Source organism: Lasiodiplodia theobromae (assembly GCF_012971845.1).
Source record: "Lasiodiplodia theobromae strain AM2As chromosome Unknown scaffold_19, whole genome shotgun sequence".
Classification (NCBI taxonomy): Eukaryota; Fungi; Ascomycota; class Dothideomycetes; order Botryosphaeriales; family Botryosphaeriaceae; genus Lasiodiplodia; species Lasiodiplodia theobromae.
In genome coordinates, this window is record NW_023336398.1 from 28,473 (window position 1) to 52,800 (window position 24,328).

The window sequence follows — 24,328 nt, forward strand, 5'->3', positions numbered from 1 at the left end:
CGCCCCACGATGCCGCCGATCCGCGAGCCCAGCAGCACATGCAAATCGCCGACCAGCGCGGCTACCACCACGGCGTTCCCCAGGTGCAGGAGCCGCAACCGCCTCACGACCAGACCAGCCCGTCTTCGCCGACCAGCCAGAGCGCCAATGGTCGCAATTGGGGCTCTGCATTCCCCGGAGTGCCGCCAACCAGCCATGTCCGCGGATGGCACCCGCAGCAGCCGCCCTACGACCAGCCCCGCAGCAACATACATCCTGACCTCGAATTTGGGCAAAACTCGGACGAGCGCTTGGGAGTAAACTTCCTCTTGGACAACCGCGCTAAATTGAATAATGGTGTACCTCATGGTGGATCTGCAGGCATGCAGTCTTCTGGTCTGGACTTTAACGGTCGCCCGCTGGAGGCCTGGAACACTTTGCCCCGCAGTCTGGACGCAACATGTCCTCTGGATAGTCTCTTGCTTGACTTCCTGGCTGAGAGACATACCCAGGCGGCTGAAGGTGCTCCAATCAAAAGCCTTGTCGGACCAGCATATCCTGACTTTTCCTACCTTCTAAATCCGGAGAAGCAAAATCAGTCGCATCCTCTGTCCAAAGTCTTCACCGACATTCTAAGCACCTTCCCCGACATCTCAGGCTTGCCGGAGCGGGTCGCGGTGCTGTACATCATGTTTCTGTTGATGCGGTGGCAGATCGAACCCACCCAAGAAAATTACGAGCGCCTGCCGGACTGGATGACCCCACGTCCAAGTCAGCTTTTCGCCCCACACCCTGTATGGAATGACTATATACCTTGGTGAGTACATTCTTAAACCCTTCAGCTTCGTCTTTGATTCCCCTTTGTCCATGTGACACATTTTACAGCCTGCAATCAATCTTCTCCCTGCCCTTTGGCAGGCCCCTAATAGCATCACCCTTATCCACTTCTGACCTGCATGGTTACTAACATTATCCCCTCCAGGCCTCGCCTCCGTGACCGCATCATAACAGATCAGCCGCAACAACCCTTCGACAACTTCTTCATCCCCTACACCACCTCCCTCTCGCTCAACTGGCCCCACAATCCCCGTGACTGTCTCCTTCACGCCTCGTCTGCTGCCGCGGCAAGCGGAATCAACACCACCTCAAGCGGAATCCCTGTCGACCCCGCTACCGAAGCATCCCCCGCACCCGCCGCTCCTACCTCGTCCTCCTCCACCCCCGAAGGTTCCCCCAAGGTGGCGGAAGGTGAGGGCAGCGCCGGCAGCAGCAATGGCAGCAACGCTGACGGAAACGGCACCGCTGCCGCCGCCGAGGAGGATGAGGACCAGTGGGTCATCAACCCAGCCTTCGAGGCGCACCTGCGCAACATCGACAACTGGAGCCTTGGTCCCCAGTTCAGGGCCGCGTTTCCGGAGCTGGCAGCATACGTGAAGATCGTAGAGCAATGAGCATTGCCGGGTTTTGTTGTAAATGGGGAGTTAATTGTTCACTACGAAGTGCTTTCGTAGAGGAGAACGTTTTTACGTTTGTTCCGCAGGTACTCGTGACAAGACGAACCAGAGTCGAGTGGAGGATGTGGAGAGAGAACAGCAGAAAGGTTACCCAGGGAAGATGAGGGCGGGGATGTGACACGGGAGGTCAGCAGCGACGAAGGGATTTGTTTGAACGACGATCATGTATCTTCTTATTGTTTCCTTCCCTTTGCTCCTTTTCCTCATGAATTTGAGCGCTTTCTCGAAGGCATAACAAAAGCACGGCGGGGGTATCTTGTTTGTGCTTTGTACACGTATCGGGCTCACTACAGGCAGAGAGCAAAATGGCATGGCAGGTTTACGAGAAATGATGTTCTTCGATTTGGTCTTTAAAGATATTGTCGCTCGACTGAGTTATGTGACTGGTTGGCTGGTTGTTTCCAAATTTACCCATCTGCTTCCCATTTAAAGCAGTGTCTACAATAGAGAGCTGGAATGAAGGCTATGATGCTACTTTCTTTCTTGGATGCAATGTTCGAAACACGGACAGATGCCACAGGAGGATAAAGAACTAAGTCCTTGCCATAGCCCGGACAGTCCGCATTCTTGCGCAGACAGAACGGACTTACTTGAGACACGCCGATGCCGAAGGAAACATGTTCATATCAAGGGCCTATCACTGCAAGAAAGTCCGGCGATCACCACAAGCTCAAAAGTAGGCACATAACAATTTCTATTTTTTTCATGCTCTCCTGGTTGTACGCCACTATATCAATAACATTATCTGCCTGACACCCTCCATTTCCTCAAAGTCGATTATTAGTAAGGATCGTCATGACGTCAAAGATACCGGCGTCCGTGTGTCTCAAAACCAGATCTCTTCCTCTTCTTCGCTGACACGAAGAAAAAAAAGGAAAAGTCTAATTTTTCTCGTAAATCGTCGTGATGTAGATGCAGCAGGTGCATGTGTGCGTGTGTAGTTCAGAAAGCAGAACTTTTAGAAAAACAACCCATCAGAGGAATGAAGCCTCTGCCATTACCGTTTTCCCTTGTTTCCTCGCTTGTAAAATGCAGTTGCCATTATTTCCCAACCCAAGGAGTGTGGAAACGATGCAGAAAATCCAGATTGCGCCGGAACCCCGCCTTGCTATGCATAAGAAGGAACGACATCACACCCTCTCAGGACGGAGAGGAGTGCTCGCGAATGATTAAAGATCAGAATGTTCAATCGGTCAAAACAGATTTGTAGAGGTACAAGGCCGTAAGGTCGTCGAACGGGGAAAAACATGCTCTTCGTTTACAGCAGCCAAGCCAGACCCGCGACACCAGCGAACGCAGCAGCTTCCATACCGGCGAAACGCTGAGCAGCACCACTCTGCAGACTGGGCTCGCCGGCGGTTCCGGAAGCGCTCGAGCCGGCGGTAGCAGCTGCGGCATTGACGGTGGCATAGCTGGTAATCGTCTTACGTTGGCCGTCGGGCAGCGTGGTCGTGGACAGGACAAGCGAGCTGACGGGCTGTTCAACGGAGCCGCCCGTGTAGGTCGTGTGGAAGGTGGAACCGGCCGAATTGGTGCGGGTAATGACTTGGCCGGAGGAATAGCTCGTCGGCTTCCAAGCGCTGGCAGCCGAGGTTGAAGTGACGGTGTTGCCAGCCGCATCGGTCGTCTCGACGATGATGGCAGCGGCGGTGGTGGTGCGGCCCTCGCTGTTGGTAGTCGTCACCTTGGCGGTGGCGCCAACGACGGCGGAGGAAGTTTGGGTGACAGTTTCGCCCGCAGTGTTAGTGGTGGTGACCTCGACGGGCACGACAACGGCCTCGGTGGAGGACTTCGTTGTCTCGGCAGTGGTTGTGGCCTCGGTAGTGGTGGGCTCCTGAGTGGTTGTGGAAATCACAGTAGACTCGACAGTGCTAGGTGCAGCTGTAGATGAAGAGGTTTCCCGGTTAGTGCTTGATTCCACAATCGTAGAAGAAGTCTCGGTCTCAGTAGTAGTGGAAGGCGCAGAAGAAGTAGCAGAAGTAGCTGGAGAAGACACGGATGAGCCGCTGCGCGAAGAAGATTGGGTGGAGGATTGAGCCCCAGATTCGGATGTGCTCGAGGCAGACTGAGAAGTGCTCGAGGCATCCGAAGTGGCGGTCGTCGCGGCACTGCCGGACGAAGACGGCTCGGGGGAGGATTCAGCAGCTGTGCTGGACGTGGACGCACCTGAGGTAGACGCCTCCGACGTCGTCGCACTCGTGCTGGTCACGGGTGCAGATGAAGTCGGGGAAGACTCAACCGTGGACGGCTCGGCGGTTGTGGAGGGGGCGGAGGAGGTGGCAGCGGACGACGGGGAAGAATTGGACGTACTTGCAGAGGTCTCAACAGCAGACGTCGTCGTCTCCGGCGCCGTGCTCGACGGTGCGGACGTACTCTCGACGACCGCAGAGCTGGTTGGCGCGGCCGTGGTAGGAACTGCAGAACTCTCTGCGGGGGCAGAACTCTCTGCAGACGCGGAAGTCGCGGCAGAAGCCGAAGTTGCGGGGGCGCTGGACGCAACGCTGGCGGCAGCGCTGGTCGTCGCGTTCTCGTCTTGTCTTTTCTTCAGCTCGTGCTGCTCGGCGGCGGCTTCGAGCGATTGCTCGACCTGGGCGGCATCGGCCTCGTACAGGGCCGCGACTTGGGTCCAGTCATCCTCGTACTTGGCATCCTGGAAGGCGGGGCGCTCGTGGCTACGGAGCGCGTCCGGGATGCGGTCGGCAGGGAGGACGTCGAGCAGCTCTTCGATAAGAGCAGGGGAGTCCCCGGTTGGCTGCGCCTGCACGACGGCATTGGCGAGCGGCAGCGCAAGCAGCACGAAGGACCGGAGAGACGGCATGGCGGACGAGGGAGAAAGAGTGGCACACGCGGCTCACAGGGCGGGACAGGTGTGATTGATATGCGATGGTGCGGCTAATGTCTACATGGCGCGAGAGTCAGGCATGGGAGGGTGATCGCAGACGGCAGGTGGTGGGCTTACAGCAGGCCCGATCAGGCAGAAGGCAGCGGGTTGCCTCGGTTGGCGTTGTGTAGCGAGAGCGATATTGCAGGGCAGAGCGAGCGTGGGCGGAGAGACTGAGAAGCGGGCGGGAGAGGGAACAACAGGAGGATATGTGCTTTTCGCGGCGATGCTCGATACGGGCAGGATCCAGCAGCTGTCACTGGCGTGGACAGCGCGGCGCCGTTCGCTCTGGCCCCTGCTCAGCACCGTTCCGCGCACCATCGAAGCCACTTACAATGGGACCCCCGTGCGTTGAAACCTGCCCACCATACGGCTGCGGCTCACCTCACGCCAGCGACAAGGCCCGACTTCGTCCCCTTAAAATACGATTGTTATCGATTCCTTTCGTCACATTCCCCCGCCAATTCGTCTGGATGACGTGCCCCGACCCCGCAGCATTGCTCAACAGAGCCTGCCGTCTTCTTCAACGAGGTGTTTTTTTCTTTTTATGCGCCCGCTTTCAGCCCTGGCATCCAGCGCATGCGCTGCGTCTCAGACGGGCTGGCGCAGCTTACAGCAGCGTAGCGTCACACCCGCCCGCTGCCGTGCTCCCGGCCTACCCAACGCACCGCCGCACCAGCGCCCCCCACTCCCTCCCAGAGCCCGACACACGGGCTCCGCGCTTGACGATAAATACAGCCGTCAGGCTCCCAATGGAGCGGGCCCTGGATTTCGGCAGCAATGTATTGTGCAGGAGCAGAAAAGAGGCCGTGTCTCAGATAGCTTGATGCGCGAGCAAGGTAAGGAGAACGGTAGCGAATGGAATGGAGCTGTTGGCGAGTCGAGCGAGCTCGTGCGCGGCCGAGGCGCGTCAAGCAGCTCCGGTGCGACAGCCAACCTGGCTGCCGACTGTACTCAGCCAGTAGGCAAGCCTGCGGCCAGTATCAGAAGACATGGCTCGTAACAGTGGTTGTGTGTGGAGTGCTATTCTTAGCTGCTGCCGACAGCCCTGGAAGTGAACCGCAGCAGGCGGGCGTGAGGTAGCGCTGGTTCGCTGCCGATCGTCCGAGGCTTGCATGTGGGCCTGGCCGGCGCCCCGCTGATCACTGCGTGGTCGTCTCGTCTGTCGACGCGGCCGTGGCGCGGCTGGCTGTCTGACTGGCTGGCTGCGTGCATCCATCCTCATGGCTGCTCGCCACGCGCGCTGACTTCCGAGACCTGAGCCTCGTCTCTGGGCAGCCTCTCCTCCAAATTTCGCCATCTTTGTGCGCAATATCTCTCCCCTTCGTGTTCCTCAAATAAGCGAAGACCAGAGCAGTAGGCTGCACGACTCATGCGGCTGACCAGTACATAGCTAATGCGCATAACAATGTGGTCCTGCAAGAAAAAAAAAACACTCTGTAGCCCGAGCAGCCAGTGCTCCACTGTTCTTCGTTTCCCCCCTCCTTCCGAACGATGACCAAAAACGAAGCTATGATCATCGAGATCCTATCTTCGTATCCTACGCTCTAGAAGCCCGTATCCACGTGCTAAGCCTCTCCCTGCTCTTCCGCCTCATCCCCACCCAATCGTCATCACCCCCATACACGACTTTGCAGACACACCGCCATCGCCGGGGCCGACCGTGTAGAAGGGAGCAAGAGGACCGCGTGTCTCGAAAACCATGCTTACAACTGCCGCCCAATGGCTTACCGCGGCCTCGAGCTTAAAAGTAATCCTACTTCTTTCTGCGCGTTTGTGTGGAGAGCCAAACCGCCTTATGGCGGACGACGGCCTTTCGAGGCGTTCTTCCGCCTTCCCCTCTCTTACTCCCCACTCTCACCCCCGTACCCGTATCCCGCTGCCGGCGGTGACGTTTCTGGGATTCCTTCGAAGATAAGAGGAAACGTGAGAAAGCATCCACCTTCGCCACCGCCGAAGAAGATTTGGAAAACAAAAAGCATATCTTACAATGCATGTTGTACTACACTTGACGACAAGGTCGATCTTTATCACATGCTACAGATAGTGGTGGCAGGAAAGGTGGGAGCTTGCTTGCGTGGGAACCCGGACTTCCTCCCTCCGAACCCTATTCTAGCGGGTGCCACCATCCACGTATTACATGGCCTCCTTTTTTTTTTTTGCCTCCTTCTCTCTTTCTACGGGAAGAGCTGTGAGAACGAAGACTGGTTGGTGGTTTTTTCTTTTCTTTTTTGCCTCCCCCATTTAGCGTTTCGTATGACGGGACAATGTCACACGCACCCCACCTGCACTATCCTTCTATTGGCGAGCTGGAATGAGAAAGAACAAAAATTTGGACGGTACAGAAAAGTACATGAAAATTTTTCATATGTGTTGAGGGAATAAGCCCCAAGCGGGAATGTGGGTGAGGAAAGGAAATCAGAAGAAAATGAAGGAACTTTGCTCTTTCGTCAATCATTCATCTATGCCAAACAAATTGATAAGAACATACAAGTGAAGAGGCCTCGAGGCATCAACCAAAAAGGTAGACTGACGCTCGAGCGAAGCAAGGGACAAGGCCGGTAGGTACCTACCTCACTCCCTACCCACTCCACACGGCATCCCCGAAGCCCAGCCCCTCCTTTAAGCCAACGCACCACCCGGCCATTCCCCTCCTCCCTGCCTGTCTGCCCCTCTTCCGCGCCTACATCAGCGCTTTCCCGTTCCTCCGAAACGAAGTTTCTCTCGCCCAATTTGCGTCGCACAACCCTGCCACGTCCACCACCGTCTTCGTTCACGACTCAATGAGAATCAGGAAACAAAGAAAAGGGTAGCGAGATGCCAAGACATTCGTGGCGATCATCCTAGCAAACTACCTCCTATATTACCACCTCTCCGCCCGTCGATCAACGCTCCACTTCCCTCCTATCTATCCCCCCTGTTACCAATGATTCAATGCTCAACCCTATGCTCGCTTCTTCAGACCTGATCGTCATCAGCACCTCACCCAGTTCACGCTCAAGGAAAAAAAGCATCCAAGACGCCGCGCTCATCTCTTCCCTTTAATCATCATGCAGAACGACTCCGCCACGAAAAAGGAAATGTGATAACGCGACTCCGCGGGACACAGGGAAAAGGAAAACAAAAGCAACCTTCTGAACCGGAGAGGATGCAACGGAAATCCAACTCCCACACCGGTTCAAGCGCTCGCCAAACCGGAATTGACAGCGCGAGCCATATTCACAGGAGATTCATCGCCCTGAAGACTAGACGTCCAGCATGGACCGGACTGTCTGCTGCTGCCTCGGTGACTGAGGACGCGAGACCGTAGACCCTCCCTCGGGTGCCGTCGGAGTAGATGCCGTTTGGGTAGGTGCCGTCTGAGCGGGTGCGCCTTGCGTTGCCGAAGCAAACACTGGTCCCTCTGTGGGACGAACCTCGGGAGCAGCCACAGCGGGAGTCGCCGAGTTCACAGTCGCTAATGGAGAAGCGGAAGGAGCCGTGCTCGCACTACCCGGCGTTTGCGTCGGAGTAGCCTCCTCCGACTCGGTCTTGGGAGGGGTGAGCCCCGCCACCTTCGCTTCCTCCTTCGCCTCGAGCACAGTCGGCGGCGAAAACTCCATGGGCCGCGGCAATTGTTCTACCGAACGACCTCTGCGATGCTGAGTCAAGGCAGCCAAGCTGGATGTTGATCGGTGCCCGGACCGTTCAGAGCTTGGCGAGCTCGGGTCAATGCGGTTGTTGGGTGGACTCTTTGCACGCTGCTTGGCTTCTTCTCGCTCCTTCCGCTCAGCAATCTTTCCACGGAACCAGTCGAAAGGGTTCTTCTTGTCTCCTTCTCTGTTGTTATCGTTCCAAGCGGCAGTCGAGCTTGAGGCTTCGGTCGGATCAAGACTCAGGCTTTTGCGGCCGCCCTTCGAACTGACCGAGCTCATGCTTTGTTCGGCTCCTGAGACAGAACCGAGATTGTTTTCGTTCAAGGGCTTGGAGCCTTCTTTCCTGTGAGATATGCGCCAGCCACGCTTCCTTTCCTTCTCAGCGTTCTCAGCCGCTGTGGAATCGTCTCCATGCTCAGCTTCCGAGTACCCGCCGGAGACGGTTGAATGCGAGCGCATGGATGCGCTGGGTGACATGCTGGGTTCGAGCGGGTTAGCGCTCGCCGTTGCCTTTAGGGGTGAGTTCTCAGCTATCGGTGCAATATGAGGTCCTTGGTCTTTGAGTGGCGTACCTGCCGCAACTCCCCCTGGAAGTGGTGATGGTGGTCCCCCAACGTGAGATCCATGGAGAGAATTGGTGGAGCTTGCTGCGCTTGGGTTGGTGCTCGGAGCACGTTTTTTCTGCAGCTTGTTGGGCCTGCGCTTTTCCTTGGACTCGTTATCCGAATGGGGGGATGATTGGAACATGCTTGAAAAGGAACGAAATCCTGAATTCTCCCGATCCGAGCTCTCAGCTCTCGGCTTCTGCGGGGTTTGGCTGTGGGGCAGAAGCCCAGAAGAAGACGATATGTTTGCTGGGGGGGCCAACGGGGTAGTATCTTCACTGGAAGGTGCGGTAATCATGTGAGTGGGCCGGGTAGGGGGGCTGACTGCGTCCACCGGCCTGGCAGGCTCAGCAATAGCAATCGAGGCGACTGCGGGCGACCTTGGGGTTGGAGGAGCACCGGGACTTTGCTCGTTGTGTTCTCGGGAGAATCGCTTTCCCGCAACTGCCGGAGATTTCTTGGACGGCACCGTATTGCTCCTGTGGACGCCGCTTGAAAATTGCGTGTTGACCGGGCTCGGAGTAGCTATTGTGCCAGAAGTCTTGGATTTCCTGGACGACACAGAGACATTCCTCCTGATCATTCCTTGCTTGCGGACACTTTCAGCGCCGGCACTAGCATTCGATGAGGATCTGCCTATGGTGGTCTTGGAGCGGGTCGGCGTCGTCGGGGCTTTGCCCGATGGGGTCGAGGGCCCACTTTCCACCTCCTCCACCGTCTTAGGATCGGCCTCGGTGCCCTGCATGCCAATGAGGAAGTTGTCCTGGTTTTCAATGAGGAAAATGAGCACGTCTTGGCTGAGACGATATTCCGGCGGGGCCATGTCGTGAGTGGGGTGGGACAGGATTCCAGGCTGGAAGATGGCGGCAAGGTTCGCTGTGGTCATCTTGTTTAGGTCGGACTTGGAAGCAAAGACGGCGAGAAGGTCCAGAATGTACAAGAGAAGTTGGCGGTTGAGCGGAGGCAACTCCGTGATGAGTCTCTGATAGACTCGGATCGCGTTGTCCATGTCGAACTCTCCAATGCTTTCTTTCTGACCGTCCATTGGGCCCACAGCTTGAGCTTGGTGGTTGCGGAGCGGATCTCTGAACGACTCATAGAACTCGAGGGGAATGATGGGCTCAGGCAGTTGGTTGAAGTATCGGCGGAGAATGTTTGCAGCGTCATGCACAGTGTATCCAGTCCAGTCCAGGCCCTTTCCGTAGCGATCAGGAGAGTTGAACGCTTCGCGAAGTTCTTTGATGCGTTTCTCGGATCCGCTCAGACGGAAGATACCTTCGACATCGACGGCTGAGCGCACCGGCGTGTCAGCAGACGGCGAGCGAGTGGGGAGGCCTGAGACTCACCTTTCTCCTTGAGAAAAACCCCGCATTTAGCGACGACAATGGGCACGTAACCATAGATGTAGCTCTCGCCTTCCTCGTTGAACAGCGAGATTGCGACGTTGGCGTACTTGATGCTGTCTTGGAGAGGCACCCCAAAGATGCCGCGGGGCTTCTCTGGCTCTGCGTAGTAAAAAACGATCAGCTCACGACACAAAGTGGCAGCGCGCAAAGCAATCTGGAGGGGCCGGAGGACGGCGCTCGCCAGGCGGCCGACTTGCCGACTGACGGCGGCCGCGGCGCGAATGCGAAGCCTGACGAAGGTCGTCCGCATGCGCCTCCAGAGGTGGAGGAACCCACCCTTGTCCTCGTCTTTCTTCGCATTCCCGCGCTTGAATTGTCTCCACCACGAGGTCAGGTCGCGCTTCGAGGGCACGTCGGCGGCCTGGTTGCCCACGGCCTGTGGCTGGTCCCATTGGCGGGCGCCCGAGCCACTCGGCTGGGCTTGGTGCGGCATGTTGGCGGGCTGCTGCGAGGAGGGCGGGTCGCCTCTCGCTCTTGGGGATGGAGAGTGCTGGTGTTGTCGCAATGGCGGCAGGCGGAGGCTCGCGAGGGTACCGGCAGGGCGTATCCTAAAATAGCGAGGGCGAAGCGAGGACGTGTCGCCGCTCGACAATGCGGCCGCTCGTGCAGGCGGGCGGCGTCACCTGGGCGCGGCGGGCTGTGGCCGGGCTCTGGGGCTTGGACGGCGCGCAGGTGCAGCGCGCTGGCTGGGAGGGCAGAAGCCTGGGTGCGAGGCGGCGGCTGCAGGACGGCCGTTGCTGTCGGAGGTCGTGAAACGTGAGGAAACGCGAGTTTTCGCGGGTGCGGGTGATGTAATGCGATGATATATGCTGCTGGCTCGTCGCAGGGCGTGCGAGAAGAGGCAGGATGCGTCTCTCCCGATCAGGAAAGCCCCTAGGTTTCCCGTCGGCTGCCCAGGCTACGGCTGCCCAGGCTAATAATACGAGAGACGTTGCAGCAGGGCGAGGCACGCGGTGGGCTGGCTGTGGCGAGAGCAAGTGCACGGCGGCGAGCGTTGTTGTCCAGGGGAGCTTGGGCAAGCGGCTAAAATATGGAGGATTTGGGGACCTGGCCTGCTATTTGGGAGCGTGGTGAACGTAACGTGCCGATGCAGCCAGTTCGACGGTCCCCCCCGTGCCTCGTGGGCTAAGCCTAAGAGCGCGCCAGCTCTACAGCCCCAGACCCTGCGATTAGCGCCGGAGCACGGTCTGTCGCGTTGTCCAGTCGCGTTGTCCAAAGGAGCGCAGTGCGTCTCCTCAGGCGGTTTACGGCTGTGCCGAGCGAAGCGGCGTTTGAGCTACGTCAGGCCCGCGGGCGGCGGGCGAAAAGTTCAGTTCAGTTCACAGTGACCATCGATTGTAGACGCCCTTCCCTCCCCTCCCAACCACCCCTCGCGAACACCCATCAGCACCTACGTGCGCACCGCAACATCCTTGACAGCTGATCGTTTCGCGCAAGCACGCTTCTGCAACAATGGACGGGTGAGCCCCAGCCGTGCACCCCAGCCCAGCCGACGCCCTCCGCTAACACGCCGGCGCCGCAGACTCACGGGTGCCGAGCAACGCGAGCTGCAGAGCCGCATGGAGCGCAAGCAGATGAAGGAGTTCATGACGGTGCGCTGCGCGATGGCCTGTTCCCCCCGGCCTGCCTGCTAATTGGCGCCGCAGATGTACTCCAACCTGGTCCAGCGCTGCTTCGACGACTGCATCAACGACTTCTCCACCAAGTCGCTCGGCTCGCGCGAGGAGGGCTGCGTGATGAGGTGCGTCGACAAGATCCTCAAGGGCTCCGAGCGGCTCGGCAACCGCTTCCAGGAGCAGAATGCCGCCATGGCTCAGACCGGCGCCCTCCCCGGCAGGTAGACGCGTCGTGCGTTACGCCGCTCCGCCGCGGCTTCTGTAGCATATCATCGGACGAAAAGGAACAAAATTAAAACACTGTTGGGGGCGTTATGGTCTATATCTGGATACGCCTGCGTCGGGCAGATTGGTCACCACGGCATGAATTTATAGCAGTCTCCTCTCAGAAGTGCAGCAAGGTTTCAGCCAACACGGTGCTTATTGTACCAGTGAGTATGAGAGTGCGTGTCTGACTGCAGCCTGTCTGTACAATGCAGCAGCAGGCGTGCCGACTCTTCAGGCCATTGGCACTAGCCCGAAAACTGCAATCGGCCTCGTGATGTTTTGATACCGCACGGTCGACTAGCAGTGCGGTGCCTGGAACAAGCGCGATCTAAGCACCCTGGCGTGTGGCTTTCGCGGATCAACCCACATGGTAGGATCGTATGGTGGTCGTTTAAGCTGTTAGTGGCACAGTCTTCCCGCAAAGCAATCTCCGGCCGAATATCGCACCAATTGCGCGACCAAGCATTGGGACGCGTACTCGCACGGCCAAAAGTCGAAGATCAGCAGGTACTGACGGGCAGCAATATGGACAGGAAGGGCTGGATGTTTCTGCAAGTCATAATATGGCCACGCCAAGATGCTTCAGAAACTCGTTTCGCGTTCGGACGTTGCGCTACGTACGAGAAGGTACTTGCATGACAGGCTATTGATTAAGCAGTCGCTCAGCGGGGATTGCCTGCTTCGTCACGAGAGACAGGGCCTCATTGCATTATATTAATCTCATGGATCGCCTAGCGCGTTGATGGTGAGTCTCGACCGCCCAAGACGCTTGATCCTTGCAGCGGAGCTCCGAACGCGGGTGTGGGCGCCTGCCGACGGAGCGCCTCCGGCTGGAAGACGGCAGCGATTGACGGGGGTGCAATCTACGACGCCGTCGCAGCAGAAGCGCTTGAACGGCGGCACCCGAAGCGCTCATCCGGACGAGTTGCAGCCCAGTGGGACCAAAGAACTTGGTCCTCCCAGCCCCTTCCCCTCCATCTGAAGGCAGCTGGATTCAATGTCCGGATGTGTCTGCCCGTTTTCCAAACTGACATCCACTTCCGGACATTTTTTTCCCTGCCCACGTCAGAGTTTAAACCTGGCATAGAAGGGCACCATCGCAATTGGAGCTGCTGTTCTTGAGCTGAGCGCACCAGCCACACGGCAGTACGTATTACGAAGCACACGATTCGTAGCTACTGCAGCCGCCGCCACCACCACATGCACTCGCACACAGGTCCGCCTGCCATCTTAGCCAGTAACCAAATGCCCGATGAGCGTGGCATTCCACGCTGTTGCTGTGGCGCGCGTGGGCTCAGCCACACTTCAATGACGATCAGCAAGCGCCCTCCAGCAAGCGCTGCCGCGCCCTTGGCACCCTAGATTTAAAACCACCGGACCCGCCTGACGTGTTCCCTGCTTCACCGGTACCTGCTCGTCATCATCAAAACTGCGAACTCCCTCAACGTAGCCATCGACTTTAAGCCTCCAACAAAACCTTTAACAGCTCTCAACCAAACAAAATGGGTCTGATGTGGACGAAGCACTGGGGTGGACGCCACGGCGGTAAGCTTGCGCTCTTGGGATTCAAGCTGCAACGATGGCTAACAAGCTGCAGGCGGCGGCATCATTGTTGACAAGCACGGCGTGCGCAGAGCACCTTTCCGCATTAGCTTCGGCAAATTTAGCTGCTTCCGCTGATGGCAGCAAATGGCCGCGCGCCTGACGAATCCATGGCGTTGAGAAAGGTCAGTAGGAAAGATGTCTGTTTATGCGGCCTCGTCTGAGCTAAGCTGACCGCCAACTGCAGAGCAGGCAAACTACTGGATACCCCACAAATAATGCTCATGCACGCCGCTTCATTCTCAATGCCGAAGCCCGAAGATAACCTGATCACGATCCGTACTCAACATTCGATGACGATATTCATGCCTTTACGCACGCCACGCTTGGACACAAGAAGTCTGCAGACGGGGAGGCCGAATGCTTGGTGATAGGCAGAATAGGTGGGGTTGCCAAGAGCTTCCTGAGCAACGCCCACACCTAGCTAGCTATTTACGAGAATGATACTCTTCACCTTTTGTGCCTGGATTATATCGCGGGGACGTTTCGTGCCCTGAGAGTTGCCGATCAAAGGCGGCATGAACTGATAACGGGGAAATTAACTCACGTTGATAATATGATCGACGTTTAAGAGAAAACAACTCTTGTATATGGCTCTCGATTTCACATGGGTGAAACACGATCTGCGTATAGCTAGGTGGAGGCTGTGCACGGCTGGCCGGTCAGGTTTTCAGCAGGTAGTATTGGTGATGCGCGCCCAGACGCGCTACTGCCAGTCAGAGCGGGACGAAAGGTATGACATCATCGCACCGCCACACGGTGCAGGGATCGTCTAATTTTCGCTGCGTGAATTGCGGGGGAGGCACCAGCACGCAAGCACATCACTCACTGCCTGCAAAGACGCTCCTTCGCCGCTGCTTATCCAGAATTGCCGATTGGCGGTCAGCCAGCATTACTTCTTTCCATCACTTGCAGCATCAGCACTCAGCAGCCACCAGCCATGACGGCATCAAAGCGTTCCATCCTGATCATCAACCCTAATTCCACCGCCTCCATGACCCAGGGTCTGGAGCCTCTCGTCCAAGCTCTGGGCTTTCATGATGTACGTCCCCGCCCACCGTATCCAGCCCAAAACGGAAATTCCCAAACAGCACCTCCACCTGGAGCAATTCTCTCTACAATAACAACAACCCTACCGCTATAGCTATAGTCCACAAGAAACAGAATAATAAGATAAACAAAATTAACCCCGCACTAAATCCCTGCACTCGCGAGATAGTCTACCACCCATGCCTTCTTCACCGCTCCCTCAGGGCCCCCCTCTATCAACAACGAGCAAGATGGCGCCGCCTCGACGACGCACAGCCTTCCCGCACTCCGGCCACTGTTGGCTTCGCACGATGCCTTCCTCGTCGCGTGCTACTCACCCCACCCGCTCGTAGGTGCTTTGAAAGCAGAGCTCGCGCAAAAAAGCATCAACAAGCCTGTCACGGGTATTTTCGAAGCCAGCGTCGCCACAGCCTTGCAGGTCATCGCACCAAAGCAGAAGTTCGGCATCGTCAGCACGGGCAAGGTGTGGGAGGAAATCTTGGGGGAGGCGGTCGTAGGATTTTTGGGCCTGGAAGGAGGAAAGGGGAAGAGGTTTGCTGGGACGGAGACGACAGGGTTGACTGCGACGGAGCTGCATGAGGTGGAGGCGGGAGAGGTGAAGAGGAGGATGATGGAGGCGACGAAGAGGTTGGTCAGGAGGGGCGATGTTGGCGCTGTGTGCTTGGGGTGTGCGGGGATGGCGGGGATGAATGAGATGGTAAGGGAAGCGTGCGTGGAAGAGTTGGGAGAGGAGGAAGGTAGGAAGGTGTTTATTGTCGATGGGGTTCAGGCCGGTGTAGCGTGGTTGGAGGGAATGATGAGGATAAGTGCCTAGGTGGAACGAATTGTGATGATGTTATGATACAGCCAGGGGCGACTAGTCGACACGACTATATCATGAAAATAGGTTTCTTTCAAGCGAAGCGGGTCCCTATCGAGGAAGTTGTAACTCTTGTACCGGTGTCATTCTTCGTAATTCTACCTGCTTAGGTAGTTTGCTGTTGTTCTTCGAGGGAAGAGATCCGTTGCGCACTGGCACAGCGATAACCAATCAGCTTTTAGGTGTTTGGCTATATCATCTTCCTATTAGCTAGGAAGCCAATGCTAATCATCAATATAAATGTGGCATTGTCTACTCCTAGATTGAGCAGCAAGGATGCTACACTCTTCCTATAGCCTCCTAAAGCAAATGTCCGGACGTAAGTAGGAGATGTGAAATTTACGAAGGTCTAGATGTTGAGTTTAACTATTTATAAATCAAGGGGTAGTAGTTCTCAGGGGAGACAGCTTGAGAAGGGCTAGTTTCATCAATGACTCGCTGCGGTGTCAGTAACATTCCACTTACGAATCCCGCTACTCTGGTTAAGGGTCTACTCTGCTGCCTGAGTTTGGTTTTTATCGGCACTTAGCTGCCGACAAGGTTATCCTTTCGGTAGTCGTTGCGGTTCTCTAGTTGGATGCCTTTCCGGAATGCGCGGTGCAGCGTACGTAGCTATTGAGGTGGCCTTGCCAAGGGCGCCAAACCCGACTCGAGATGACTAGTGACGACGAACCACAAGAAAGCGGGGGAAGCAAACTACTGGTGAGCAGCCACGGAACCATCAACATAGCCTGACGCTAGAAATCGAGAGCCGAGGACGCTGAGCAGGCAGCCATCTTTTTTTCGGAACTACCGACGGTATACGATGCCTCCTGGCCGACCACGGCAAGACAAATAATGTTACGAGTGTGTCTGCAAGCGCGCGACGGACTCGAGCGAGAAGCCTGCCGGCGCTCTGTGCTACCGACTGACCGGCAGCCAGAGGAAAAAGAGACTTTGTGCTGGAACCTAGATTGGTCTGTGGCGCGAGCATGTCACGATGGCTGGGGTGATGGGTTGATGTCGGGCAGCGCAGATCAGCGCCGGGCTGTGGCCGCATGTGACAGCGGCGTCATCCATGCGCCGCGCGCGCTGCTCAACTGACTGAGGGGGTTCGAGGTCGAAGCACCACGCGCTCCCGTATCCTCCTATTTCTACTTGTCCCCGCCCAAGGCCGCTCGTTTAAGCTCCAGAGTCTCTTCACGCGCCCACGATTTACGCTTGCTTGCCTTCTGTCCCGCCGCTCTAACTTCAGCCTCGCCGCCGGGCTAAGGAACCCCGCGACGCCTGCGCTCACAGTCCGCCAAACGACCAGCCCGAGACAGCGCCTTCTTCGGAAACACGCCTCCGCGCTTCTTTCCGACAGGCCCAGTCAGCAGGCAGCCGCCGCCCTCCGGCTGCTCAATCCGCCTCCGCCATGGCGACCCAGAGCTTCCAGTCGCCCAACGCCATTCCACCGCGCACCTCCTCGAACGGCATCTTCGCCGCCCACGCCTCTCCGCCGCGCCCCGTCCTGCGCCCGCTCTCCGAGATCGACTGGATTTCGTCGTCCAAGAAGAATTCGCTTCTCTCGATGCGCGCCTCCTCGCCCTCCCCCCCGCAGTCGCCCTCCCAACAAACCCATACATACCCTGTCCCCATGACGCCGCCCCCGCCCGACCCGTTGAGGAACATCAGCGACGAGCTGATATACGGAAAAGGCTCTGGATGGTCTGAGGAGAAGGAGAAAATATTGCTGGGCCCCTACGAGTACCTGTATGGCAACCCGGGCAAGGACATTCGCAGCCAGATGATCGCTGCCTTCAACGCCTGGCTGCAGGTGCCGGAGAAGTCGCTGGAGATAATCACAAGTGTTGTAGGAATGCTGCACACCGCATCGTTACTGTGAGCCACAATTCTCTACTTTTGCCTGCCTTGAGTCCGACAGCCTTTCAAAATGCTAATTGGGGGAATTTCAGAGTCGACGATGTGGAAGACAGCTCGATGCTTCGTCGCGGCGTACCTGTTGCCAACAGCATATTCGGCACCGCTCAGACTATCAACAGCGCAAACTACGTCTACTTCCTCGCCCTCCAAGCACTGTCCCAGCTGCAAAACCCGACCGTGATGGCCGTCTTCACCGAGGAGCTGTTGAACCTGCATCGAGGGCAGGGCATGGACTTGTTCTGGCGCGACACGCTGACCTGCCCGAGTGAGGCCGACTACCTGGAGATGGTGGGAAACAAGACGGGCGGTCTTTTCCGGTTGGCAATCAAGCTGATGCAGGCTGAATCGGCTCGAGATCTGTACGCATTCTCCCTCCTAATCCTCGCTATAATGAGCCTTGAGAACCAAGCTTCTGACACCACCTCTCTCTTAAACCAGAAACTGCGTCCCACTCGTCAACACTATCGGCCTCCTCTACCAGATCCTCGACGACCACCTGAATCTGCGCTCGGAGCGGCTCTCGGCACAGAAGGGTTTCGCCGAGGACTTGACCGAGGGCAAGTTTTCCTTCCCCGTCATCCACGCAATCCGCGCCGACCCGGCCAACCTCGTGCTCGTCAACGTGCTCAAGCAGAAGACGGCCGATCCGGAGGTCAAGAAGTACGCCGTCGCGTACATGGAGCGCAAGGGCAGCTTCGAGTACAGCGCCCGCTGCATCGGAGAGCTGCGCGAGAAAGCGTTGCAGCTTGTCGAAGAGGTTGAGGCGGCCGCCGGCGAGCTGGGCGGCCAGGAGGGCGCTGAGGGCGTGCGGGCGATTCTAGAGAAGATGAAGGTGGAGTAAAGTTAAGTGTGTTGTGCTCTGTTTGTTCATCACTCGAGCAGAGTAAGTACTGTTCAGTTCGAATGTCTCATAGCACGGGGAAAGCCGCATTACTTGCAGCGTGTTATCTGGATGATACGACGTGCATTTTGGGGTTTGGCAAAACGACGGTTGACATTTATGGCGCATGGTTACGGAGGTTCTACGAGTGACATATGATATCCAGCATGGGGGGACTTACGCACACGATTGTGTAGCATTTTTCGGTCTGACGGAATCAATCAATGGCTTGAGTGAGAGACACGAAGAAAGGTTTCAATACGAAAGAGCCGTAAATATAAAAAAAACACGAATTCATACAGAAACGATAATACTTCCAAAGTGAAAGCAAAGGGCTGCCTACACTCTCTGCCATGCATTACATCCCTGCCGTCCGCTCAGAACGCCCAAATCACTAACTTTTGTCTCCTAGACACGGCTGCCATTTGTACGCAACTACTGTTCTTTATACAAAAAGGAAACGGGTCTTTACAAGCCCTCCTCCCGGAAATCCGCTACCAAATAAGGTGCTTCCCACCAACTTATTCCTCATCGCTCTCCTCGTCGCCCTTACCCTCCCTCAATCTTTCCGCGTACTCCTTCGCCAACGCCTCGACACGCGCCTTGCTCTTCTTGTCGCCGTTCGTCTCCTCCCACTCGGCCCAGCGCTTGAACACGAAGCGAGCCCTGCGCGCCTTCATCTTGGCCTGGGCCATGCGCTCGTACAGGGCGCGGACGTTCTGCTTCTCGCCCTTGCTGCGCTCGAGGTCGACGAACATGTCCCACAGGTCCCAGCGCTTGGGGAAGGTGGCGAGCAGGCCCTCGAAGACGGTGCGGCCGCGCTCGGCGTCGCCGTGCGGCGACGTGAACTCGAGCGCGCCGAACTTGGCCGTCAGGTGGCGGTGGTGGTGCGGCGGCACCGACTGCGTGGCGCGGGCGAGCAGCGCGCGGGCGCGGTCCGGCTGCGCCTGGGTCGTCATCAGGAAGGTGGCGTAGTTGAGCCAGAAGGACGGGTTGGGCGTGATGGATTTGATCTTGGTCATGCGTTGGAAGAGATCGTCGGCTTTCTGTGAGGAGGGATAAATGTTAGCATTCTGCTTTTTGTATGAATGTCGCAATTGAAAACTTCAGGGGTTGTGTTTGGAGCTTACGCTGTGGCGGCCGGTGCTGGTGTAGATGGTGATGAGCTTATTGTGCATCTCTTCCGAATCGCAGTACTCGCATGCGCGCTTGAAGGTCTCATCCACGGCGTCGTCATTACCCTGCTCGATCTCGAGGTTGAGAAGAGCAGTCCAGATGTTCGCTTTCTCGTCCTGCTCGCGGATGTTGATGGTCTTGAGTGCGCGCTCTCCGATCTCGCGGGCCTTTTGGACCTCGTTGAGCCCGATCTGGAAGGCCATGTACTGCATCCACAGGGTGCTGTTGTTCGGGTCTCCGAGCAGAAGACGTTCGAAATCGGCAACGGACTGCGGGCCGTGAACGTCCAGGTCGCCGGTACGGTCTTCCTTGATGGTCGGCTTCTTGCTCTTCTTTTTCTTCTTCGTCGTTGCATCGTCATCAGAGTCGTCTGCCTGGGTCTTCTCCTCCTTCGCAAGGGAGTTACCAGTCCAGTCGAAGCCAGACGTACTGAGACCGTCCACGGGCTTAGACGGAGCCGAGTCAACATCCATATCGTCTGAAGACTCGTCCTCCTCCTCCTCCGAATCGCTTTCGATGTCCTTGACGTTGGAAAGGTCGATCTCAGCATCATCCATCTCCTCGTCCTCATCACTGTCTTCCATATCGAGCTCGACACCACCCTCCTCATCACTATCCTCATCGTCAGAAGACATGTTCTTGAGGTACGAAGCCTTGAGTCCAAAGTTGACTTTGCGCTTCTCCTTGTCAACCTTCAGAACAACGGCCTTGACGAGGTCACCCTCCGTGTAGAGCTTCCGCACATCTTCAACTGCCTGGTCGGCAATCTCACTCCGATGGCACAGACCGCTGACGTTCTTTGAGTTGTCGACGACAATGAAGACACCGAAATCTTCAACCTTGCGGACTTTTCCGGTGATGACCATGCCGGCCTTCATGTCCTCAAAAGTGAGAGGTGGGACATAGTCCTTGTCAAGCACGCTAGCCTTCAGCGACATCTGCACGTGGTTAAGTTGCGGGTCGACCTGGAGGATCTTGCCCTTGACGAGCTGATCAACCTCGAATGCTGACTTCCAGTCCTTGATGTATGAGTCCGAGAGATCAGAAATCCGGACGAAGGCGGTGACGCTGGGACCAAGGCTAACAAACAGACCCTTCTCAGCTACATTCTTGACAAAGCCACGCACCACGTCGTTGACCTTAAGCTGCCTGATGTTGGCAACCTGAGGGTCCTTGACTGGAAGCGAAGAGCTGAGGATCTTGGACGGTCTCATTGTGATGTGAACCTTCTTGTTTGGTGCATCTACATCGAGGACGCAAACACGAACGACATCATTCTTGCTGTAGATCGTGGGGTTGGCCTGTGCATAGTCGTCGGTGAACTCCGTGAGGGTTACTGGTGCGGAAACGGTTTCGCTGAGTTGGACCATAATGTTGCGCTCCGTTACCTTTGTCACACGGCCTGGAAGGATCATGCCAGGAGTGAGGTCCTTGAATGTAGCAGGCTTTACCGCAGAGTCCGAAGTCGCGGTAAGGTCAAGACGGTTTGTTGAAACATCGACATTCTTGACGCGGACCTTGATCGCGGAGCCAACGGGGAAGTTTGCCGAAACGTCGTTGAGAAGAGAAACATCATCCGCCAAATCCATGAAATCAATACGACCGCGGATGTTCGGGGTGATGTTGACCCAAACGAAGTTCTGAGCAATGTTGTTGACAAAAGCAATGTGCGAAGAGCCAATAGCCAGCTTCTCCAGGGTGAGAAGTTCTGACTCCTTGGACAGCTTGATAGCCTTAGCCGTCAACTCAAACACAGGAACCTTGCTGCTACGGTGCGAGATCGGGAGGAAGCGGTGGTTTCTCGCGTCGTGGATTCCAATGACTCTGACGGGGATGTTCTGCTTGGCCTTGAACTGACGAAGAGGGTGCTTACTGTCCTTGATATGGTCCCAGTCGTCGAAGGCCTCTGACGCATCAACACGTCCGAAGATGTTGTCAGCGATTTGGACATTCAGTTGAGTCTCTTTGACGGAAGTGATGCGTGCCGTCGTAAGCTTGCCAAACGAAAGATCGGAGATGGTCTTGCAATTTTCGTCGATAGGGTTGATCAGCGGCTCGTCAGTCACTGGACCCTTCGCAGTCTTTGATGAGGTCTTTTCAGAGGACTGAGGGTCCCTCATCGTGATGAGGAAGCGGCGCTGCCTCTCATCGACATTGAGAACACGACCAGTGACCGATGAATCATTTTGAAGGCCGTATCCAACCGTCTTTTGCATGTCCTCCTTCATTTGAGACTTTAGTAGCAGACCAACCAAGCCATCGGCGAATTCAACGAAGACACGCTGCTCGTTAATGTTACGAACAAAGCCGGTGACTGTCTGGCCCTCCTTGACGTCCTCGAATTGTGCGGGCAGAGTTCCCGACTTAGCAGCAGCGACTAGGCTGGGCTTGTTGGAGAGCGCAACCACGGGCCTCTTGTCGGACTTGGTGAGAATAACAAGATCCTCAAGAGTCTGTCCGACCCTGATCCTCTTCATCTTGGATTCCTCCTTCTTCTCGGAACCGTCGGTGAGGTGGCCCAATTTGAGAGTTCCCTTGATTGTTGTCCCTTCGAGCTCCACCGTAACGTTCTTCTCAGATTTCTCCGAAACAACGCCCTTGACGATGCTTCCAGCCGACAAAGAGTCGTAGCCTTCTTGCTGAGCCACAGTGCGAGAAGCAGGATCTCTGCAAGAGAGAGTCATCTTGTCTTCCTCTGCGTTGATTGAAAGGACATTGACGGTGACGGTTTGCCCGACGCGGAAATGCTCAGCGGGATCCTTGATGTAAGCCTCGCTCATCTCCGAGACAGGGAGGAATCCTCTGAGTTCGCCGTAGAACTGAACAATCGCACCAGCAGGGAGAATCTTGATGATGGTACCAGGCGCCTGTTCACCGACCTGCACGTCGGAATAGTCCGCCCAGACGGGAGCATCGGAGTTGACAAGAGTCTTCTTCAGCGTAAGGCGAATCTGACGTCTTTCAGGGTCGGTCGACAGTACCCTTGCGGTGACTGCCACACCTTCCCTGAACTTCTTCTCTGGGTGTTGAAGGTGGACGTCGGCAATGTGGGTCTCCGGAACCAAGCCGCTGATTCCATCTGCAAGGTTGACGATGACTACGCCGGAGCCCCTGGAGGTGATCGTGACCTTCTCGACTTTTCCCTTGACGACCTCTCCCACCTTGACATCTTCAACGCGAAGGAAAGGCTGATCGAGAATCTTCTTCTCGAGCGAAATGATGTAGAGGCCGTCGATAGGGTTATAACCCACGACACGCGCGCGGTGGGTCGAGTTGAGCTTGTAAGCGCCAGTAGTTTCTGACAAAGTGTCGATCTTGTCGTCAGAAAGCCTGGAGATATGAGCAAAACCCGGGACCCTCTTAACACCAACGTCTAAGAACACTCCCAGAATCGGCTCGATTTTGGTAATCTTGGCCTCCTCCACGATGGATGAAATGGGAAGAGCAGCAAGCGGGGCCTTGGAATCAGCAGATTGGCGTTCCGAAAGCGACAGAACGTGGTCAAGAAGCGAAACTCCCAATTTGCGATGCTCCTCTCCTGGGAAGGTGCAGATGATTCTGGCCTTCACCTTCTCGCCGATTTTGTACTTGGTGGTGAGGTCTTGCTGTGTTGAGCCAGCACCAACATGTACGATATCAGCCGTAGCATCGATCAGACCCATGATGGTTCCTGCCAAACCGCTTGCAGTGACCTCCGTAATGAGAACTTCCACCGCGGTACCTGGGGCGAAAATGTCTACAGTAGGGGCTTCGGTGAGGAGGTTGGCCTTCTTGACGTTGCCGACCTTTTGAAAGTCTGTCGACAACTTCGCGATCTTTCCATTAGAGCTCACACCAGTGACCATGCAAAGGAAAACCGTTCCCTTCTCAATCTTGGTGTGATCGATGCCATGGCCGACCTCCTTGGAGGACATGAAGCCCTTGATGCTACCATCGGCCAGACCCAGGTCCATAACCAAACCATGATCTTCCACGCTAACAACTGAGGCCTGCACCATAGCGTTCGGCACGAGGTCCGACTTGGATATCCTGTTGTTCGCATCTTGGGGTTTCACCGAAAGCTCGATACGTTTCTTGTTCTTCTGGCTGCCCTTGGCAGAATCTTCGCCGGTGGAGGTGACGACAGCGCGCAAGTACTGGCCGAGTTTGAAAATATTCTTCAGCTCAACGTCATCATCATTGTCCGAAGAACCATCTGCATCCTCTTTCTCGTCCTGATCCAGCAGGGCTTCAATTCTCTCCGTGAATTGATCAGAAACGGCGGTCAAAGGAACGAATCCAATCAGGTTGTTGGGAAGCGCGAGAGCGATATCGCGGGAGGTAATTTGCGTGACCTGTCCAAGAATCATTGAGCCGGGTGCTACACGCTTGTAGCTCAGGCCCTCAATTTTGATTCCAGCCTCCTCCTTCTCGGCAGCATCGCCCTTTCGAGCCTTGGACTTCCTCTTCTTCTTTGTCGCCTTCTGTCCCTCGGCATCCTCCATATCCACATCATTGTCGCTGTCTCCACCCTTGGCAGCTTTCTTGTTTGACTGCTCGAACAGGACATCGCGGGCGGCTTCGTTCTGAATCTGCTTGTGTTCCAGAGGCGTAAGGACGCTAGCGCCACCACGGGGGAAAGACTGCTCCTCCTGCTTCAACACAGAGGCAACGGGCAGAGCTTTCTCCGCAGGCTTCGTCTTGGAGTCGTTCGGGGAGACATCGGACTTCCGTTGGCGCTTCGCTGCGCGCTCGTCGGCGGAATGTTTTGTTTTTTTATGTCCAGCATGGTCGCTGTCGGCGCCGCGCTTTATGGGAGCCATTTTGAGGGAGAGAAGAAGAAAGTGGTCGACTGCCGCTCAGCAAACGGCGTGCAGATTGGATGCGCGCATGGCGGGAACTTTTGCTGCGGCCAAAATTTTGGCGGCGACTCGATTCTCCGCCGGGCCGTCCTCGGCGTGCATATCTTATCAA

General features: G+C 56.3%; 7 protein-coding genes across 7 annotated transcripts; 4 read left to right on the plus strand and 3 right to left on the minus strand.

The window, feature by feature from the left end:
• Window positions 1-38: 38 nt before the first annotated feature.
• Window positions 39-1,430, plus strand: LTHEOB_6500 (BZIP transcription factor; the record flags this gene model as incomplete). The annotated part of the gene is made up of 2 exons (XM_035515764.1): window positions 39-796; window positions 962-1,430. 2 exons carry the CDS (start codon window positions 39-41, stop codon window positions 1,428-1,430), a joined length of 1,227 nt encoding a protein of 408 aa, XP_035372535.1.
• Window positions 1,431-2,751: 1,321 nt separating this feature from the next.
• LTHEOB_6501 (uncharacterized protein) lies at window positions 2,752-4,311 on the minus strand (the record flags this gene model as incomplete). Its single annotated transcript, XM_035515765.1, has 1 exon — window positions 2,752-4,311. One exon carries the CDS (start codon window positions 4,309-4,311, stop codon window positions 2,752-2,754), a length of 1,560 nt encoding a protein of 519 aa, XP_035372536.1.
• A 3,308-nt stretch (window positions 4,312-7,619) lies between these two features.
• LTHEOB_6502 (uncharacterized protein) lies at window positions 7,620-10,453 on the minus strand (the record flags this gene model as incomplete). Its single annotated transcript, XM_035515766.1, has 2 exons — window positions 7,620-9,904; window positions 9,961-10,453. 2 exons carry the CDS (start codon window positions 10,451-10,453, stop codon window positions 7,620-7,622), a joined length of 2,778 nt encoding a protein of 925 aa, XP_035372537.1.
• A 1,019-nt stretch (window positions 10,454-11,472) lies between these two features.
• Window positions 11,473-11,861, plus strand: LTHEOB_6503 (Mitochondrial inner membrane translocase protein; the record flags this gene model as incomplete). Its single annotated transcript, XM_035515767.1, has 3 exons — window positions 11,473-11,480; window positions 11,543-11,612; window positions 11,667-11,861. The coding sequence occupies 3 exons, from the start codon at window positions 11,473-11,475 to the stop codon at window positions 11,859-11,861; spliced, it is 273 nt and encodes a 90-aa protein (XP_035372538.1).
• Window positions 11,862-14,445: 2,584 nt separating this feature from the next.
• Window positions 14,446-15,369, plus strand: LTHEOB_6504 (Hydantoin racemase; the record flags this gene model as incomplete). The annotated part of the gene is made up of 2 exons (XM_035515768.1): window positions 14,446-14,547; window positions 14,725-15,369. 2 exons carry the CDS (start codon window positions 14,446-14,448, stop codon window positions 15,367-15,369), a joined length of 747 nt encoding a protein of 248 aa, XP_035372539.1.
• A 1,441-nt stretch (window positions 15,370-16,810) lies between these two features.
• Window positions 16,811-18,160, plus strand: LTHEOB_6505 (Geranylgeranyl pyrophosphate synthetase; the record flags this gene model as incomplete). The annotated part of the gene is made up of 3 exons (XM_035515769.1): window positions 16,811-17,277; window positions 17,352-17,678; window positions 17,758-18,160. The coding sequence occupies 3 exons, from the start codon at window positions 16,811-16,813 to the stop codon at window positions 18,158-18,160; spliced, it is 1,197 nt and encodes a 398-aa protein (XP_035372540.1).
• Window positions 18,161-18,720: 560 nt separating this feature from the next.
• On the minus strand, window positions 18,721-24,177 carry LTHEOB_6506 (rRNA biogenesis protein rrp5; the record flags this gene model as incomplete). The annotated part of the gene is made up of 2 exons (XM_035515770.1): window positions 18,721-19,245; window positions 19,330-24,177. The coding sequence occupies 2 exons, from the start codon at window positions 24,175-24,177 to the stop codon at window positions 18,721-18,723; spliced, it is 5,373 nt and encodes a 1,790-aa protein (XP_035372541.1).
• Between the last annotated feature and the right edge of the window lie 151 nt (window positions 24,178-24,328).